Source organism: Ambystoma mexicanum, chromosome 12 (assembly GCF_040938575.1).
Source record: "Ambystoma mexicanum isolate Mex_15411 chromosome 12, UKY_AmexF1_1, whole genome shotgun sequence".
NCBI classification, from domain to species: Eukaryota; Metazoa; Chordata; class Amphibia; order Caudata; family Ambystomatidae; genus Ambystoma; species Ambystoma mexicanum.
This window is the reverse complement of record NC_090936.1, coordinates 558,769,819-558,790,739: the sequence shown is the minus strand read 5'-3', so window position 1 is coordinate 558,790,739 and position 20,921 is coordinate 558,769,819. Positions and strand designations below refer to the sequence as shown.

At 44.1% G+C, this 20,921-nt stretch overlaps 1 protein-coding gene across 1 annotated transcript in view; it reads left to right on the top strand.

Moving 5' to 3' along the window:
* Positions 1 to 19,302, top strand: part of LOC138513771 (membrane-spanning 4-domains subfamily A member 4A-like) — a 509,343-nt gene extending 490,041 nt beyond the window's left edge. Inside the window, exon 7 of the mRNA XM_069628863.1 lies at positions 16,414 to 19,302. Within this exon, the coding sequence (XP_069484964.1) occupies positions 16,414 to 16,506 (93 nt within the window). The 3' untranslated portion in view covers positions 16,507 to 19,302. The remainder of the gene's footprint in view (positions 1 to 16,413) is intronic.
* The last annotated feature ends 1,619 nt before the right edge of the window (positions 19,303 to 20,921 follow it).

Here is a 20,921-nt window from a genome sequence, read left to right as displayed (position 1 = left end):
CACAGGTGTACAAAAGGTGAAGTTCCTGGCAGAACAGCAAGCGTCATTTGGGAGAACTGAAGAGAGGCCTTGTGGCTGAGTCCAGAAGGGGATCGCTTCTCAATCACAGCTACCTGGGCCAAAGCAGAGCAGGACACCGGAACGCTGACCCAGTGTGACTGGAGACTTCTAGCGTGGCGAGGGAGCCAGAGCAAAGGAAGGCTGCTCCCAGCAGGCCAAGTCCTGGCCAGTGCTGCTTCCCCTGGAGCAGATGCCGGTCCCCATGGAGTGAGAGGGGCAGGCATTGAGACCCTGACCTCAATCCGTAGATCCTGAGGAGTTGCCTGCTAGTGCCGCGCCACCTGGGTGAGTGAAACGGAAAAGAAACCCAGTGGTGTGTGAGGGGCTGAAGCAGGACATAGATAAAAGTGCATATTATAAGTTGAAAGCGATAAGAAGAAAAGGAAACATTACATTCTGGGAGATGTAGTGAACTATAAATTGAAGTGGTCCTGCGGTGGTATTTGCAAGACCCTCGCACAGTCGAAATTCTTCGATAGGGAAAAATGAGAAGGGCAAGGTCTGAGCCCGACAGAGGGAGACCTGTGGTGAAGTCGAGAGAAGACTGATTTGAAGGTCTGAGCCCGACTGAGGGAGACCAGAAGTGTAATAAGCTTGGGGAAGGGAGCCCCTGCAATTAACGTGAACTTTTGTTTGAAGAGGTCTGAGCCCGACAGAGGGGGACCTGCGTGAACATTTTGGTGAACTATGAATCTTGAGTTTTGTGAACTGTGAATCCTAAAAGTGATGGTGAATTGTAAATCCTAAAGAAAAATGTATGTGGTTGGACGTTTAAAGGAACTTTGTTTTTGTACACATCCAATGCACCCTGCGAGAAAGAGACTTTATTGTGGAATGGCCTGGATTGTGTCCTGAGCTGCATCCTCGTGCCGAAGAAGTCCATGTGTTCTAAAGCCCGAGTGTTTTAACTTGTCCCATGCTGAAAACGTGGGTAAGGGACTATTGTTGTTTAGCTATCCTGATACATCATTTCTGAACACTATTTTCTTTACATGTACATTTTCCCCACACACATTTGTTATTATAGCGTACGGGCAGGCAATAGGTTTTGTTAGTATAGGCCATTTTGTGTTGACAGACACTACTAGGACTGCGTTATTTATTATTTTATGCTCCCACCCTTAGAGATAGGGCCAGATAGGTGTTTATGCAATCCTTATTATTCAATAAACACCCTTGAACATTGAATCTCTTTCTTCGCTTGTGATACTGTGCCTCCCTTACACTTTGTATAATGGAAATGTATCTTGAGAGTGAGTAAGCTGTGACTTGTTATGCTTGCTAGAGTTCCCTCCTTTATTGAACTGATAATAAAGTAGTACTTTGCCATATTCTTTGAGCCTGTCCGGTTATTTGGGCCCGTAATTATTGGTTATGGTAATCCCATCCAGCACTTTATACGCTCCAGGTGCTATCGCACATGTTCTCTCCAGCATCTCCTGTCTTGTTCATGATTCTGCGGTGTGGCTCTGGAGTTTGCTCTCCACTCGGGATTGTGCAGCCCTCCTTCCGGCTGACTTTGCGGCTCTGTGGTCACACACCTGCTTCCCTTCAGGTCCCGGTATGGAGATCGCTGCCTTGTACAGCTGATGAGTACTTCGGAAATCTCTTGCAGCTCCTGGTATCTCCACGGCACATCCTGCTCGGGTACTGCATTTCTCCTTCTGTCTCGGCGGTTTCGTCTCCACACCGGTACGTTTCTCCCGTGAACGTACGCCTCTGCATAGGAACCAACATCTTCTCCTGCACTGCCACACTCAGTAGCGCAGTTTCCATCTTTAAATGTCCCACGCACAGGTGATTCTGTAGAACAACTAGTCTGCACATTGAGTTTAGGGCTCCTGTGATCTTGTACCAACTCCTTCATCCTTCTCGTCTCAGTAGTTAGGAGATTATGGGAGTTGGAGTCCATGGGTGTCATTGGACATATAGGGCCTCATTACGAGTTTGGAGGTAGCCATGCCCTTAATTACCACCTCTCAATTACCACACAGTAATGTCCCGAAGTATGTGATGGGCTTAGGTATTCGAGTAATCTATCTAATCTGCTCAAACTAAATAGTTCCTCAATGCATAACTTTTGCAATTACTTTGGTAAATAACCGCCCCAGTATGGGATCCAATTTCTAAACAACCCATTGATGTTAAATTATGTTATTATTTTTGAGACCATGTGCAGAAAATGTCGTGACATAAACTAACATTGGAATGCCACTTTTAGTTTTTGATTCTAATAGTGAGTCACAAGGAGTTTGCTCCACTTTATGAATAGCCTTGTTAATCTGCTGCATGTCGTATTTTCTCTGTGCCCATTTTTTGTTTCAATTCATCGGATTTCTTCTGGTGTTCTGAAACTCGTATTCCCATTAGTGATTCCTCAAGAGTGTTGGCATTGAGCTTACGGTGGTTGAGGATCTCTGGTATGGAGACCCAGAGGAACTGATTTGTCTTCAACTGCAAGGATCCTCGTGTGCTTGGAACTCACATGTGCCCCCCCTTCATTTATTTTTGAGATATTCAAATGTTCACTCCCAATGTACCGATCATTTACCTCCTCTGTGTCCCTCTCCCAGAGGGAAGCTCTTTTTCTGATGGTGGAATGGCACCCTCGCAGGTTGCAGAGAAGTGCACCAGGACCTGCCTCGCCACATCTGTGATGTTGCACTTCCTATGGGCAGGATTTTGGGGAGCCTCTTCACTAACCATCATGAAATGTCTGAATCGTTCTGTACTGTGTCTTATCTTAAGTGCAGTGTTTGCACTTCATATTGATTATGATTGCTCATGATTCTTAGTGGTTACTGTTACAGCACATTTGTAGCAGTATCTGATGTTTATACTTGTGTAGCCCATTTGCTGTCTTGTGTATTTGCCTCATACAGGTGATTCAGGAGTTGGTTAGTTTGACAGAACTCGATTCAGCTGTGCCGATGGGCCAGCCCTTCTGTCAAAATGGGTGTGCCGTGAGGTGTGTAGTGGATTCCAGGTGTGTGTTGGAGAATAGTAACCAAAAATAGTAGGTGTGCACATAGAACTGAGGTTGCGCCTTGGTGAGTGTATGGTGAGTTCTGGGTGTGTCAAGGGGTGTGTCATGGGAAGCGTGTTTTCCCTTTCACAAGTACAGCACACTGGTGTCATGCCAGGCCCATTGGGGCTGCACACTGGGAAACTGCAGAGCCAATTGTGCACAGGAGGTGTTCCTGCCACTCCCCGCACATTCACAGGGTCCAGGGCAGTGAGATGATGGTGCTCTGGCTCAACTGCGCATGTACAGGAACCAGGAAGCTCTCCCTACTCCCTGTTTCCTATTTGCTTTGCGTGTATGAGCCATATGACCATCGTGGTAGTGTGAGGATGAGGCGACATATGTGGTTTAGGGCTCCAGGCAACAAGAAAAGTCTCCATATGTAGATATGGATGTATGTGTGAGTGTGCATGAGTTTGTTTGTTTGTGTGTGTGTGTATAAACTAGGTAATGCAAGGTAATGTTAGTGGTCTTGTAAAGCGATTTTTGCCAATAATGTTGGACTAACTGTGTGTGGCTCTGGCAAAATGATGGGTGGGAGGACTGTTGGGATACAGTGAGAGACAGATGTAAAGAACGACTGTGTTGATGTGTGACGGTCAGAAGCACCCATTCCCTGTATGGCAGTAGACATTTCCTTTTTCAGTTGGAGAAAGTGCACATGGCAAATTGTCTACAGTGTAGGCCTCAGGTTTGGGGGAGCTGTGATGGATCCAGTGTGAATGTTGATAGCAAGAGGGGAGGCTAGGACTCTGTAACTTGTTTTCTAGGCCTTTAATGGGAAGAAGTGTGGTGTAAAACGTCCAAGATGTTAGAATATTTGCATAATTCTTAGCACTGCCTTCTCTGCTCTATCTGTGATGAGGGGTCTTAGTTTTCCTCAAACCTCAGACAGTTGTGTGTAGAACCTGTTTGCACCATTGTGCTTGTACTGTCTGTAGGGTTATACCTTTGGACATAACTGCCGCATTTGTGTGTACTTTTATTAAACATAATTTTAATTGGTTAACTTGCTATACACTCCACACATTCCTCCCTAGCCACTGACAGATTGAGCTCTTTAAGCCATTGATTGCAGCATGATCTAATACTGTTATGAGTCTCTACCATTTTGTAAGTGGTAATGCATCCCAGAGTAGGCTTGATTCAGGATGAACAAAAATGTTTAGGCTTAAAATGGGGGTTCACTGTCCTGCAGCCATTTATTATGGACAACTCTTCAATGCGCATTCTCAGAGATCCAGTGGATCCATGAATGAATATATCAAGGACTGTGTTGGGATTGCCCTCTATGATAATGTAGCCGTCCTGGAAAAGAGCCGCCAAAGGTAATACATCTGTAAAGAATGTCTCCTGCACTTGGGGCACATGTCACAAATATAGTGGTCATTGTTTAATGTAATTTCCCCTTCAACAATGTGATTGTCACATAAGAATCATTGTATTCTGTGGCACAGTGACATTCAATTGGAACCCAAATCAGTATGTCCACTCCTCTCCACTTGCTTTCTAGGGTGCTTTTCTATGAAGGATACAATATTCTGCGTTAGGTGGTACAGTGCTGCCAAGTCTTTTCTTCTATTAACCATGGAGTTAAGTCCATTGATATTAACGCCATGAGATTTACTTGGAAGTGACAGTGCCTCTATAATTTCACTATAAGATAACAGAACAATATAAATTATACTTTTTACCATTTTAAATGAATATTTTTCTCATTATCTTTCTCTGTTTTGGTTCCTCCATTGTGTTAGCCCCTTTCCTGTGCTTCTCATCGCTATAGCTCATGTTTTCCATGCCTGTACTGAGTCCACCGTGGCGAATCCTGAGATGCCATCACTTCTCCCTGAGGGGGAGCCCATTCCCATGAGGCTAGGGAGGTGAGGCAGCTACCCAATAGTTCCCCTGGGGGTGGTGCTCAGCCGGAGGAGCTCATTGGGGAGGGATCCCCAATATGGGACTTGGGATGACTCTCCAGGGACAACATTGTAAACTCCACCACAAAAACTTCCCCCACCAAACCATACCTGGTTGTCCCGTGTATGTATGTCAATTTGAGCAAGTATATAGGAATTTTACGCACTTGAAGGACCTAGGGTTGGCAATGTATCACTCAAAGATTCACTGACATGGTGAGTATCTACATGTATTCAACTATCACACTTAGATGGCACGTGAGACAAAGCACTGCCCCCTGAACATGGATTAAATCCAGGGGATAGACATTGTTGTTTGTATAGCTAACCCATTTTTTCCACTTAAACTCCCCACCTTCAAATCAAATCAAATTGATTGTATTCAGATAAAATCCATAAAGCAATGCAAAGCAGTACAAATATTCAACGTTCAGTAATATAATGCAATATACACAATCACAATATCACAATGAAAGTCCTCATTGGTTAAGAACAATGATATCAAGTGAGAGCATGTTACAAATGAACATCCCCAGACGTGTTCATGTCCTCATAAAAGGGGCAGAACAAGATAAAGTGAAGCAGGTCCTCTTTTACGGCATTACAGCAGTTCCTTGTGTTTTCTCTCAGCCACAGGAGATTAAAGCGGGCCTTGGTCAGTGCCCAACAATCTGCAGATGTGTTGCTGTATAACAGATAAGGCTGAATTACTTCTAGTTGCGTGACTAGCACATGTTTTCTGCTCGAATCAAGGGAGAGACCAATCGATTCACGTTTTGTTGAGATTACAAAAAACAAAAGGCCCTCTTATACATGCGACACTCAGTTGAAGTTAACATTTCATCTGGACTCTGTAAACCAGGAGCATTCAGCTGGTTCAGGCATATCGATATAAAGTTCAGCCATGGTACTTTACGCCAAGAGGAACCTACTAGTAGGCTTTTGATAATATCATGTGACAGAGTGGCTCTTGGATTTGACCATACACCAAGCCAGTGCATAAGTGACGCCTCATACCAGTCGTCCCCTATGTGGGATATGCCTAATTCTATGTGTACAGCATAGGTAGGGGAAGAACTAGGGAGCCCCAATAATTATTTCTAAAACTGATTCTTCATTACCTTAATAGAGGCGACTTTTTCATTGCCTCATAATGCTGCCCAATAATTTGTTGCTGTTTTAGCTTGTACTTGGTACACTTCTAATATTAAATTAAGTAGTTGGCCATGACATATACTCCTAAAATGAGAAATGTCCCCCAATGTCTGTTTCTTTCTCATACTTTGTTTCTGCACATGGGCCAACCCCTGCAAGTTTTCAGAAAATCATATGCATAAATAATCACATTTTGACACCCGTGGAAAAATGGCACCTTTGCTTACCATATTGCGCATTTTGAGCTTTTTACCTCTCCCATGACTACATGCCATCACTGCTGATTTGCCAGTATTAATTGTTAACTTCAGGTTGGACAGGAAATCAGTGTAGACATCTATCAGCTGCTGAAGGGCTTTCGGAGTGCTGGCAACTAAAACTGTGTCATCGGTGTAAGGCAATACCGGGAGGGCTTTCCCACATACAAGGGATAATCTACCTTATAGCACACCAAGGCCCTGAACAGGCCATTTATGTACAAAGTAAACAATACTGGGGCCAGAACACAGCCCTGGCACATTCCCGATCTAACCTCCAAGTAGCCTGTGCACTTTCCCTGTTCCCCAAAACGTACACAGGCCCTGGTATCCACGTGGATCAATTGTAACACTTTTAAGAGCTCAGCCGGGCACACCGTGGTCCCGAGCATCTGCCATAACAGCGACCTATCCACCTTGTCAAATGCAATGCTCAGGTCCATGAAAGCCAAATAAATGGGTAGCCCTTTACAAAAATGGAGCAACCAGATAAAGATTAAGTGCTTGATCACTTCGCACCTTCATAACTTAGCCGAAGGCATGGCCCCACTCACCCATACAGCCACACTCACATACAACTCAAACACTATTGCACAACACCTCTGCCATAACAATGAAGCTACATTTCACAACAAACATTCGAACTGTAGCTACGCACATTATTCTCTGTATGCACATAAACATAACGGCCCAGCTTAGTTCATAGTATACCTTCTTAGGCCCATTCACATGCTATTCAGACATTGTTGACTAGCAGTGTCTTGGCCACCACTCATTTCTTTAATGGCTGAAATGCACACAGAATAATAGAACCTTCACATTTTCCCCATACTCTGGACTTTGGTTCCTCTGAGGGCGTACAACCAACAGTGCTTTGGGAACATAATTATGGTGAAAGGCACTATACAAATGACAAAAATGAATGAAGTAGAGAATTTGCAAAGCACTGGGATGAAGACGAACCTACTCCAGGGAGCTTACTAGGATAGGTACTGAAATGTGGAGGAGGTGGGGAGCCATAAAGAGCACTCCTCACAACTACACAACTACACTGAACAGTCTAGTGATTGCTGAAATGCTGATTGTCCCAAAAGGAATAGAATGGGAAGAAGCACTGGAGAACAGGGGAAGAAGTCCTCCCTGGTGGAACCGTAAGCCTGGAGAACGCTTGGCTGTACCACAGAAAGAGGAAATAGGTGAAAAGTTTACCAGGCAAGCGGAAAGGTTAATTAACGGTTTAATGTGGAACGACCGTAGGGCAGAGAGAAATCAAAGATGTCCAGGCAAGCACATCTGACATACAGCACGGTCGAGGGAAGATGCACATGCCAAAGAACTTTCAATGGATGCAGAGCCACAGCAGCATGTCAGAAGACCCAAGAGGCCCACAGAAGTCAAGACTGGAGCTTGAGGAAGCCTGTATTGAAAAGGACCTAAGCAACTGAAACCCTGGTGGTACCGGGGCTAACGGGGAGATTAGAAAGGTAGTTGAAGGTACTGCCACGTGCTGGAACTACCATATGAGGGCACAGGGGAGGACGCTGGGGGAAGAATCAAGTCCCCTAACCCCACACCAGAAAGACAATAGACATAGATCTGGGACCGTACCCTCATAGGAAGAACATCACAATCACTCTTCCTCGTTGCAGTACCTGGCCAGAAAGTACCCCAGATCTGCCAACATGGATCTGGGACACGCACTCTCATAGGAAGAGCATCACAATCACTCTTCCTCACTGCAGTATCTGGCAAGGAAGTCAACCAGGACTGCCAACACACGTCTGGGACCCGAACGCAAAATAAGAAGAGCATCACAATCATTCTTCATCTTGACAGGGCCTGGCAGGAGAGTGAACAAGGTCTGAAGAAAAAGGAGAATAAAAAGAAACACAGAACAGCTTCCTAAAGACTATACTTGGCAGGGAAGTGTAACAAGTTGGTCTGCGTGGGAAGAAGGGAAAACAAAGATCCATGACCTTCAATAGACTTTGCATTTGGGAGAATTTGTAAAGTCCCAAAAAGTCAGAGAAAGGGCAGGGGAATGGAGACATTCCCGCAGGTATTGCGAATTGTGATAAAGAGCCTGAGAAGGGCCTGGGGAAGAGAGACATTCCCCCGGACATTGTGAACTGTGCTAAAGAACCATGTAAAATGTTAGGGGAAGGGAGACATTCCCTCTGACATTGTGAACTGTGTTATAGAGCCTGAGAAAGGCCAGGGCAAATTAGACATTCCTCCTGGCATTTTTAACTGTGTTAAAGATCCTGAGAAAGGCCAGGGGAAGGGAGACATTCACCCTGGCATGGGGAACTGCGAAACTAAAGCCAAAAAGTGTGAGAATAAAAACCAAGAAAGGGCAGGGGAAGGGAGTCAATACCCCAGGCTGTGTGTGAAGGAATACTGAGAGTCAGACACCTGGACAAGGGAGTAATTCTCTGGGAAAAATAATTTACAAGACACCTTGCGAAGGGAGTAATTCTCCAGTACCACAATAGTGAAAAGTAACTATGTGCAATAAGGAGTGTTGATGTTTAAGGTGGAACTTAACCCTTTTGAGTTGAACTGAGAACTTTGCTGTTTATTTTACACTTTCTCGCTAGTCCGTCCATTTATGCAGATGTTTTATGATGATATCCCCAGCACTCTCAAGATCATAGGGAGAACCGGCCCAATGTGCCTGAAGTCCTTTGTGGACAGATTGTTAATTGCACCAAGAAGATGTATTAGGAGTGTTCTTCTATGCTTAAAGATCTGTCAGCATAGCTTGCCACAGCTCCAGGGCCTTTGTACTGGACCTGACAGTTTCTTGATATTAACCCTTGGTATTAGCTGATTATATGTTTATAATACCTGTAAGGACAGCAGTGGGGTTGTACCTAGATATGTGAGTAGCCTGGCATTGCAACAAAAAAAAAGCACATGCATGTTAACACATGTTACACTTAGAGCATTTACGCTTCATGATGTTTAGCTTGCCCATGAAGTTCAAAGATATAGGTTGGGAACCCTCCATTGCACTTGTAAATGCTTTAGTTCGCCATTGTAATGCACAGTGGTTATATGCAGGTATCCTTGATATCACACTTAGCATACCCCTTGGATAGCATTTGTATAACTTGTAAGATATGTAGTAAGACCCCGGGACCCGTAGTCCCTGCCAAAAACAGTACACCTCTACACAACCCGGGACCCCTAGTCCCTGCCAAATACAACACACTTCTACACACCCCGGGACCCCAAGTCCCTGCCAAATACAGCACACTACCTCCTAATGTCGGACCCCCAGCCCAGACCAGGCTACCACGGTGGTCACACTCACGACAAACGTCTAAAATGGCATACCAAAATGGCACACACCACCTTAAAATGTGGCCCCTAGAACCTACTAGGCTACCACAAGCGCTACTCCACACATGCACCACAGTCCTTGCCAAACCACAATGCAGCCATATAATCACAAAGCGTATGGCCTAAAGTCTCTGCCACTAGCATTTCACTCTTCTCACAACCCTCACTGCGTTCACATGGCAGACAGAGACAAATAAACAAATTCGAAATGATTTCATACACTGTCCGCTATACAACGCAAGCTTCTAATATTCTGTGGAAAAGTCATAGGCCCAATAGATGTGCGAAAAGTCATCAATGCAAAATAGCCTCCAACCCACCCGCGAGTCCTGTCAGAAAGTAAATTCGGCCTCCACCTGCAAATAAAAGAGGTTAACACACAATGCAAAATTGAACCCGCCACCCACGAGTCCAAGAACCCACATGCAAATAAAATATAACTTATAGCACGACAAAGTCAATGGAAAAATACAATTAACATTTCACATTTCAAATTATCACTGAATAGGGCCACAACACAAACCATACTGGCCCGTAACGTTGAACACTCCGGAGCACAACACACGTAGGCCACAACACATAAACGAGACACCACTCACACGGCCTTACGGGGACTTAAATCAGTTCTGCAACAACGCATCTTGTCCTGAATTGGCACACCTGCGTGAAACCAAATGCGCAATCATAAGTCCACTCCAAGTAGACTCCAAACCGGACATTGCACCCAAAGTTACACCCGCGAAAACTCACGTCTGCCAATCCAAGAACAAGTGAAACTTCTGATTCCTCCGGAGACATGCACTTAAAATGCAATCTTGGTTTCCATTCCATCAAAATGCACACAGATTCCCCACAAGACCTTTCCAGGGAAACCAAGGACTTCCACGTCCAGTCCTGCTCCCCCGCCTCGTAGATAAACACGAAAAGGAAACCGCGAAAACTCACACCTCTTTGTTCTTTATGCGCCCCGTTTCATGTCCTACACCAGGAGCGCACCATAACCTGCGTCGAATACACAGCGTTTAACAAGTTACTTCCGCGTTCGAGCGCCATCTGCCGGGACGTGCCACAAAGATCAACACACGTCATCACCCCGATATGGACGCCGCAGAAGTCACATTTAAAAAATGTCCCGCGTTCCAGCTCGACATGCTGGAACGCTCCATGATGATCTGGCAACGTCATCATTACAACGCCAACCCCGTGGCATGCACATCTCCGGCCGGGCATCAATAACCGCAGAGGCAACGGCTCCACGCAACCCACTACCGGGAATGCTGCTCCCGCAGCCCAGAACACACGGCCTCCAAGAGCGGCACCTCTCGACCGTGCTTACGGCGGCCACCTCCTCACCTCCAATCAATCCACTGGACCCTCTGTCTCTGGACCCAGGGGCTCCCGACACCCCCTACAGAGTGCCGGAAGGATCACTGCTCCGTCAGAAGCACTGGGCACTTATTTCCGACACTGGAACGCCAAACTGAGTGACTCTCACCAGGCCAAACTCTGGGTTTATCAGCACTTTCAGGCCTGGAAACCCTACCGGACCATGGATCTCGTTCACTCGCTGGCTCCAGAAGTCTTTAAATTGTCCTCCTGCACTCCAGACCAGCGCAAAACAGGGACCGCTTGTCCCAGCACACCCGGACTGCTGGGGATGGCACCCAGATCCCTGTTTCTGGGGCCTAGGCAGCTGGCTGTACTCTAGGATGTGTAGACTGGAGGGCGATGTTCCTGGATGCTGTTCCCTCCTCAACAGGATCCCATCCTCGTCGCCAGAGTAACAATGTCATATTGTCATCAACACATGTGAGCCAGCAGGTAAGTTATATGGGTTTATTAGTTAAGTACACAGCAGGAAACAGCGGCACATCCTTGCCAGCCAGCTCTCTATCTCCAACTGTCGCCCATGGAACACACATTCAGATGGCAACACTCTAAGCACAGTGACCTCGCCACATTCCACTGACATCACCACTGCAGGGAAGACACAGGAGCGAAGACACTCATTATAACATAAGACTTTAAAGGTATCCTGTCTATTGTGCTTAGATAATCCCATTATCCTAGTTTCTATGGTATCCTGTTTGTCCCACCTAGAAGATGTTCTAGGACAGCCAGTCCATTGCACTTGGTAGAATTTAAGGATAGCCTGTCCATAGTGCCTAGAAATCTCTACAAAGGTAGCTGGCTTTTTCCTCCCCCACAGAAGATCGGATGACACTGCGACATCAAAGATAAGCCCCTTCTGAGTTTAAGGTATGTTTAAATGTACAACTTTGGTGGACATCTGCTGCAGGCATGGCTATCCATACATGCACTTTAGAAAGTAGCTATGACTATGACAAATTCGGTCTAGCTGGTCACATACCCTCTTCGCACTGAAACACTGCACTTGCCGCAACATCTCTGCCATTAAAATACAACAACAACCTATGACAAATTTCAGTCTAGCTGGGTACATATTGAGTCTCCTGCACTAGCACTCTGTCGTGACGTCGCTTAGCAGCCATCCACATGCCTGACCTCTTGGGTTGCTTTCTGGAACCTAGCCAGCTCTCCTAAATCCTAATCCTGGCCAAATGCACACATGCATGTTAAGCCTCCTCTGAGAACTTTCCGATACCGGGACTTTGGACCCCAAGTGCTTTCCTAACACAAAGTGCTTTGAGGCCATACAAAAGGGAAAAGGCACTACATAAATGACTACTACAATACAATACAATTTCAATCTGTAACTTTGTTTTGTGCCCTGGAAAGGGATTAAGAACTGGGGAAGGGTGTCATTCCTTCAGGTAAAGATCCCACCTAACAATTGGAACTGTGATCTGCTATCCAGAAGAAGGGAGTCATTCTTCTGGACCAAGAAGGTCCACTACCTCTTTAGTTTAGTTACAAGTGTGAAGAACAGAAGTGGAGTTTTGACACAGGATGGTGGACTCTTAATTTACGTGGGAATTCTGACTGAATCCTTAGCACTTTTAGTTGAGGTAGGGAAACCGCCCTTAGAGTTACGAAAAGACAGGTTTTATTTTTAATTTCTGGTGTAATAAATGTTTATGCCAACAACCATGCCACCAGTGTGTCAATCTCCTCCTTCTTCACCCTTAGACCACCTATCTCCAGATACTTAGCAATCATTCATTTTATTTTGTGCTGTATAGTGATGATAAACGTTTCCCCCTGCCTTCTACCCAGCAAAAGCCCTACCTCTGTCCTCAAAAGAAACCAAAAAAAGAAAATGCAGACACATTAAAAAATCATCACACTGAAATGATTGTAACGTTCAAACCTCCTACCATCTGTTTATTAAGTCTAAATATTTGCTTGGGTTTATTCCTTTTTGGCCATCCCTTTTCTATTGAATTCATTAGGTTACTTAGATAATTGTAACTAGCTATTGGAGTTGTGTTCTAATGATATACCAATATTGTTCAGCATAAGTATACTTGTAATGTTCATCATCTAATTCCTGCATTGCTGGCATGTGTTCGTGGCCTGGGTCCTTCTCGGGCAATTGCTAGTGGCTTCTTGTCTGTGGAGAGAAGAGTCCCTGTCTCCCTTCCCTTAGATTTAAGTCAATTGCCTGCTCCTAGATTTCAGCAGTTCTGATTAACATTCCGTAACTGATTTTCCTTACGACATTTCACCCACTTACCTTCATTTGGGTCTTTACCAATCCTCTCTTAGGCCCATATGCTTCCATCAGCAATAAAGGCAGAGCAGATTCCCTTATGATTAGGAAATATCATTAAAGTACATATTTCTATGACATCATATAGCGATTCTCCTCTGAATTGTTGTCACTTAGAGGTCCTGGCACAGCTACAAATGCCAGACATTAAACAAAATCTCCCCTCTGCCCATACCACCTGCATGACTTACTCTTTGGTGCAAAAGTGCAACTCTGTTAAAATGTCTAGTTGGAGATCTTGACATTGGCCAAATGAGGCCACTCAGTGAGCATGGTTGAGTTAAATTGTGCATAGTATTTTGTTGATCCAGAATAGTTTGTAGGAGATTTTCAACACATTCTTGAAACTCCTCTCCTTTAGCAGTGCCACGGAGGCCTGTATGCAAACAAATTTGTTTGTTGTGTGCTGTGTTTTCTATGTGCTCCTGATTGTCCATGAGGGCCATGTATTGTTTTACCAGTTACTTCAATCAGGTGACTGTGTTTATTTTTGTGAAAGCATGATCCTCAAGGGTGTTTTTGGTTTTCATCCAATTTATAGGTTTGTTTGCTCATTTCCTAGCACCTTTAGTCCTCTTCTCAGCTCCCGATGTATTCATTTGAATTTTTCTTCAGGAAATGATCCATTCCTGCTGTTGCAATCAGTGGTTCTGCCATTTTGATACCAAGTCATGGTTTAACATACTGACAGTGAAGGGGATTTTATTTAGTCAGACAGTAGCTTTTCTAAGATATCAACAGATCTTTAAAGTTCTTGTCTTTTTGGCTCCGTGCCAGTCAGTAGCAGACCATTAATCCTCAAAAGGAAGTCTGATGGAGGCACGACCAAAAAAGGACCTAACATTTGCGTACTGAGCTTTGTGCTCCTGTGCCCAGTACAGACTTGTGTTCTCTGGAGTCAGGTTGGTTCTTAGGGCTGTAAGTGTGGTTGATTACCCCTTGCCCTGTATTCGGCACCATCTCACAACTCCCCTCTCATATACCTGACCCAAGTTTGACCACTTGCAGGCACCTAAGAGCTAACAATGGCTGACTTCCTCAGAACTCAGACACTTCCGGTGCCTTCCTGTGTGTCACATTCAGGAGCAGCTGTTAGAATAATATTCCTCCTCGTGTTCTCTCTTAGGTTGTTTCCTGCTCTACGGTATTCTGGGTGATTTCTTGTTTATGTCACATGTCTTACTCAGCATCCTGTATATCGATGTCCCTATATTCCAGTTCATAGGAGTCACGTAGCCATCAGAAGGGAAGTTCTAACTCTAGCTTTTCACCTTCCCATCTCCGTTTGTTGGAGAGTAAGCCAGCTCAGAAACACGTATCATGTTTCATAAATGTATCAAACCCTCTCAACAGTAAAAGATTTTTTGTAAACTCATCACTAATCTAAATTGGCTTTCGGGAGAATGCTCCACTGAGACAGATAAAATGGCCACCTTTGGCAGTCCTCTCGTGCCAGACTAAATTCAGTAAGAAGAATTGTCAGTTTATTTAAAAACAATACAGTAAGCATTATTCACAAGCAAATACTAATACACAACTGACAGAAGCAAATTAGAAATATGCTTAAAATAGAGAAATTAACATTCTGTTTTGGGGTGTTAGTTCTGTGTAACTCATCTGGGTGCAGCATGAAGGTCACTGGAGGATCATGAATGCTCAAAATGTCAGATTGCACTTGATGTAGGTGCTCTCTTGGGAGACACTAAATGCTGCTACAGCTTCTCCAACAGGTGAATATGATATGATAGTTTATTTATATAGCGCCTATGCACAATGTGTTTCAAAGCACTTCAAGGCAAGGGAGGGAACAAGGGAAAATACAATGACATTCTTACAGGCCATGAACAGTAAGGATGTGAAATTAACTATCAGTACTCGGCCTGATGACATTTCAGATAGTGCAAGAGGTAAAACATAGATAAGGAAGGGAGGGGCAGAGTGGGAAGGAAATGGAAACAGACAGATGACTACCGTACTAGGCCTGATGACATTTCTGGTAGAGCTGGAGAAAAACAAAAGGTGAGGGAGACGGAGGGAGGTGCAGAAAGGGAGGGAAGGAACAAAACAAGCGACTATCGTACTAGGCCTGACGACATTTCAGATAGTGCTGGAGGGGATGGGGGAGGAGACAGACGAGGTTGCTATCATACTAGGTCCAGAGACAATTCTGATAGAGTAAGTGCATAGAAGAAAGTAAGGGTAGGAGAAAACAGAGAGTAAGCAGTCAAAAAGAGTGGAGAAGCAAGAGGGGAGACTGAATACAATTGCAGAAGTCAGTAGTAACACATAATGTTGTAAGCCCGGATACAAGATGAAGATGGGAACAGCATGATTCAGGGCCACCATGAGTACAAGATGCAAAGGAAGTCGAGCATGAGTATGTGCTTTTTCTGGAGATGTTCTCTTCTTCCTGGGATGTGGTAGACGAGGGTCATATTCAGTATCCTTAGCACAGCCCCGTAGTGTACTCCTGGTAAACTCTTAACCTGTAGTCCTGCATGGCCAGAATAGTCCAACCCTGCTCAAGCGTTTGCTCACATTTTCTAAGCTGCACATGCAACATGGGGTGTGGTTGCCTATGTCACCCCCTGGTTACAACCCTGGTCTCATTTCTCGCCTACAAAAACTGCATTTGTGCTGGAACACAAATTGCACCTCCACAGGCATGCACACATTTTAGGGGACAGACTCATTGATGCAGCTGGTCTGAAAACAGGTACAGTGGCGACAGCGTAACTTGTGAAGGTGACAAGGGCCTTTCCTTACTAGAAAACAAGTCTGCACTTCAGAGATGTGACAATTCATGATACAAGTACAGCCTGGGCACAGTGCACTTAAACACTCATGCAACACACAGGAGGTTCTGCAGTTCCTAGTGAGTGAGTGGGGGTGTAATCTCTCATCTCCATGAAAGGAATCAGACTAGAAGTAATCATTATTTTTTCTGTTCTATTTCAGCCTGCAGTTCTTTACCAGCCTGTACCTACCGGAGATAAACCTGGCATCTCGCTTGGATCATCCCCTCCTCATACTGAGCTGAAGGAGGTGTGACCGGCACGTGCGGAGTTTGGTTGACAATATAGTCAAGAAATACCTCAGATCATCTCTGGTTCCGCAAGCAGCCCAAACCTGCCCATAGCCGGAAATGTTTATGGTGGGGGGGCCGCACTTCCTCTCGTTAATGAATATCTCTGGATGTACATGATGAACACACACTATGCACTAGGCCTGCAAGGCCCAGTTACAAAGAGCCAGAGGTTAGATCCCATCCTAGCAGGACTGCTCTGGAGCAGGATGCCGCCGGTGCCACATGCTAAGACCTCTCGGCCGCAGATCCCAGATCCGACAACAAAATTGGAAAATTGTGCAACTTTAATGAACATTGTAACTATTGCGAACCTACGAAATGAAAAGTGTTTAATAATACATAATTAAAGAGTTGAACTTGGCAAAAACTACAAAAAGTGAAATTATTAAATGCGTATGTTGTAGTTGCCATGTTTAGTAAGTATGTGACTGTTCAATAAAATTGTGCATACCGCCAAAAGATTACATGGCACAAATCAGGACGCTAGGTGCTACAATGTAAAATAATTTCTTGCGCGGGCCCTTCCCTGTGCATGTGATGGCAACCCTTAAAACCTCTGTGGGTCTCCCTTTCAGATGATGACCACACCTGCCTTCTGCAGCTTTATCTGCAGTGAGTTGACAGTACTTGGGCATATGTGGCTGCACTTGGCACATGATTGAACACATGGAAAGTTGAGGCTGAATCATGTGCATAGTCAGTATGCATGGCATATGATGCTTAATTGACGCAGCAAAATAATAGCATTGGCGTATTTGAGGTTGTACCTTGCATATGATGGCTATTCTGGCATCTGAAGCAATAACAAAAATAAGATGGCAGTACCTGGCCATATGAGGCTGTAATGGCATGTGAACAGTGGTTGTTATCAGCAATGTCTCTGCTAGGCATTCCTCTGACATCCTGTAGCGATATCCCTGGCATATCAAAGCAGCAGCATAGCTAATATGTGTTGGTAACTAAAAAAAGATGTTTTCCTCCTTTAGTTTCTCTGTTATTTAATTTATCTAAATTTAAATACGTTTTTTTAATTTTTCCATCATTGGTGTCATATTATGTGATGACATACTCTCAAAGGTAAAGTAGCACCACTTTCTTTGACACAATCAAAATGTCATATGTTGCCAATTACTCATTGGATATTTGATGCCACTTCCCCTACCACTGCCGTGTAGTTGAATTAACATCCCAGGGTAATACGTGATTAGTTTGGAAAATTACATTTGAAATTCCAAAGTTCAAAAATGCAAATATTTCTTGTTCATTTGCGTTTGCTAATGTTATGTGTGAAGTGTCGTTTTTACTGCTTCCCTCCTGATATGCCTCTCCAGCACCCCCAACCATCCCACCTTATAATCATGCATTTTTTAACACTGTAATGGATGAGACCACTGTTTTCCCCCTTTAATGTATTGGTGTTGTACAAGGTGCCTCCCACTTTCGTCAAATTGGTGTCTATCTACACTTTAAAAATATATATATTATTGTTAAATCGATCTAACATCTCTCTGTACCCTCACTCCTACACTCATTCAACGTGCCTTTTCTTGGTGAATATTCTCCCTGTTTCCTGATTTTTCCAACTTTTTCTCACTTTTGGTTTTCATCCTTTTATGTTTTTAAACTTTATTATAAACTTTTATCTTTTCAAAATTATATTATTTAATTTACCATGAGCTGTCTAAAATATATGTATTAATTTGTTTTAGCACACACAGTTGATTAGTATTATGGGACTGGCCGGTTGTACTGCCACAGAAATATTTTCTACTCAGATTTCTCAGACATATTTTCCAAAGTTTTGGAGTTACTAAAACAGGTGGTAGTAAAGCATAAAAAGTGACACTGCTGTACAAAAATGTTGAACACTCATGTCAGTATGTGAGCAAACAGTTAATGAATAGGCCAACAAAATCAGGAGCCGAGCAGCAGAAACGGAACTCAGCAGAGGCAACTCGTGCCTAAGGAACCAAGGTCGTATCCATCAAAATGAACAAGCATTAGCTACAATTAACTGAAGCAAGGACCAGAATATACTGCTTTGAAGGGGCAAGATAAGAAGGCGAAGGCAGGTGGTGGGTGAACATAAAATCAAATACACAAATTGTTGTGGAAAAGGCAAATCCACGGTGCCTGAATCACGTGACCAGCCAAATGAACAGAAGCAAGACCCTCACACCCACGCATGGCTGTGAGACAGGTGAATATATCGAGGCAGAAGATGCAATCTCGAGGCCAACCACTGTGAAATAATTGACACATAGTCACTAAAGTAATGATTGATTGGAGGAAGGCCGGGTGAGTTGAGGGGCACCCTGCACCTGGCCGACCATTCTGCGTGCTGCTAAGCAAAGTGAAAAAGTATGCATGGGGTTGGTGTCAACCCAATCACAGTGGACCAAGTAATCTAGGGTCCTATAGTTAGTCAAACCAATGCAACGTCGTACTTTTAGTGACGTCTGCAGTAGTCATTTTCGAAGGAAGGGCTTAAATGCCGACCTGACAGTGTTTTCCCAATCCCCTCACTCCGTTACCATATACAGAAATAATACCTATAGTAAAGTTACCTTTTCCTAACCAATAGAATTGCATGTTAACTTTTGAGTGTTGCACATCAATGATGATGGGTTTTGAGTAAAAAATGTTACAGTTTTTATGAAGTTCGTTGGAGTTGAAACTAAAAGGAAGATCGCACCATTGCTGATATTCATAACTCCCTGTTTTTTGTACTTGTCATTAAACGGACTCCCTTTCCCAAACCGTTTGACTTGTCCTTATTGATTGGTGTTGGAGTAATAAAATCTGCACCTCCATCCATCTCACGGGTGCTGCTATCTTGTCTTAAGGTGCTTCTGAGCAAACTCCGACTCTATGGGCCGGTCAGGGGTCTCGGAGTACACCCTAGTCAAGCCCCAACCTTTACTATTGGTTGTGATGTAACACAATCCCAATATGGTATTTGACACAGATTTACCACACTGGGCTCCACTGATCACAGGCCTAACACATAAACTGACTGCGTATCCCCTCTTTCAGAATTCTAAAGGCACAAGCCTGATATGTTGATGATTCTTCTTCAACTGATCTTGCAAAGGGACTGCCTGAAATACCCGCTTCAACTGGACTGCATGTACATAGGGTGGGCTGCTTTTGATCTCCCTGCTCATCAGTTCCCCTGACCCCTGCCCTACTTAACAATGTGTACCATTTAGACCTTGAAGATTGCAATGTTTAGGGGAGTTGAACATCCAATACATGCCTCTCTGAGCAACACCATCAATCATTTGCAGACAGGCACGGATAATGGCGTATTTGCAGGAGGGGCTATGTAATATGTAATGCTGTGATGTTTTTCAAATGTTGTATTCCATCTCTGCCTTAGGAAATGGAGGCATTCAACAAAAGCTTGCAAATAAGCAAAATAAATAACCTTTTTAGCATAATTAAGGTATTGACTTGTTTTGTTTCGGATCAACATTCTATCCAACCCTTGACTAACACGGTTGAATTGAACTAAACTAAAAATAATTTTAAAAACTTACATTTTTTATAAAAACAATACTGCATTTTTTTTAAAGCCAAAAGGAATGTGTCTTTTACATTCATGGGTAATGGTACTTTATACTTCCATATGATATGATCAGAGTTGCCAGATGGGTCACATGCGGATGCACCTGAAAATTAAATGAACTTTTGATAAAGTTGTAAGAATAGATAGAATTTTGTGAACTGAACGTTTGCACCCTTCCATTGATATGTGTAAGCAAAGGCAGAGTGAAATAAGGGTAAAATAGAGGTAGAAGAAAGAAGAGAAAAAGCTGTCCAGGTGACCAAGGGTTAGCAATTATATTGATAACTAGAACTGTGCATTTGAGTGAGCAGCATAGCCCTGTTAAAATGTGTAGGTGTGATCTGGAGGGTAGGGTCATGTTTTGGAAGGATAGCTTGGTTTAGCTTTGAGAAGGAATTGTTTAGGGTTGTAGAGGACCAATCAGTGTCTTGGGGGGAGTTGGACTTGGATATGTGGCTTTAGCAGGCAGACCCAATCATGCCTGCGCCAGTGATTGATACAGCCAATGACCTTTCAGTCCAATAGTCTTCCTTTCTAGCCAGCAAAACATGGATGGGTTAGACAGCTAGAACACCCAGTTCTGTGGGAGAGCCTTTGGTGTCCTGGTCGTTTGGCAGAGATACCTGCACAAGAGCTGTTTGAAATTTCAGACCCATGTACTCCAAAGGTGCAGCCCAACACCACCTTCTGCAATTCTAGGGCCATGGTGTCCACAAGGGTGAAAATGAACAGCTACAGAGGACACGGAAAGGTCTTTACACTAGGTAGCATTGGCCTGATGGAAGCAATGTTGGGTGTATGTACGGA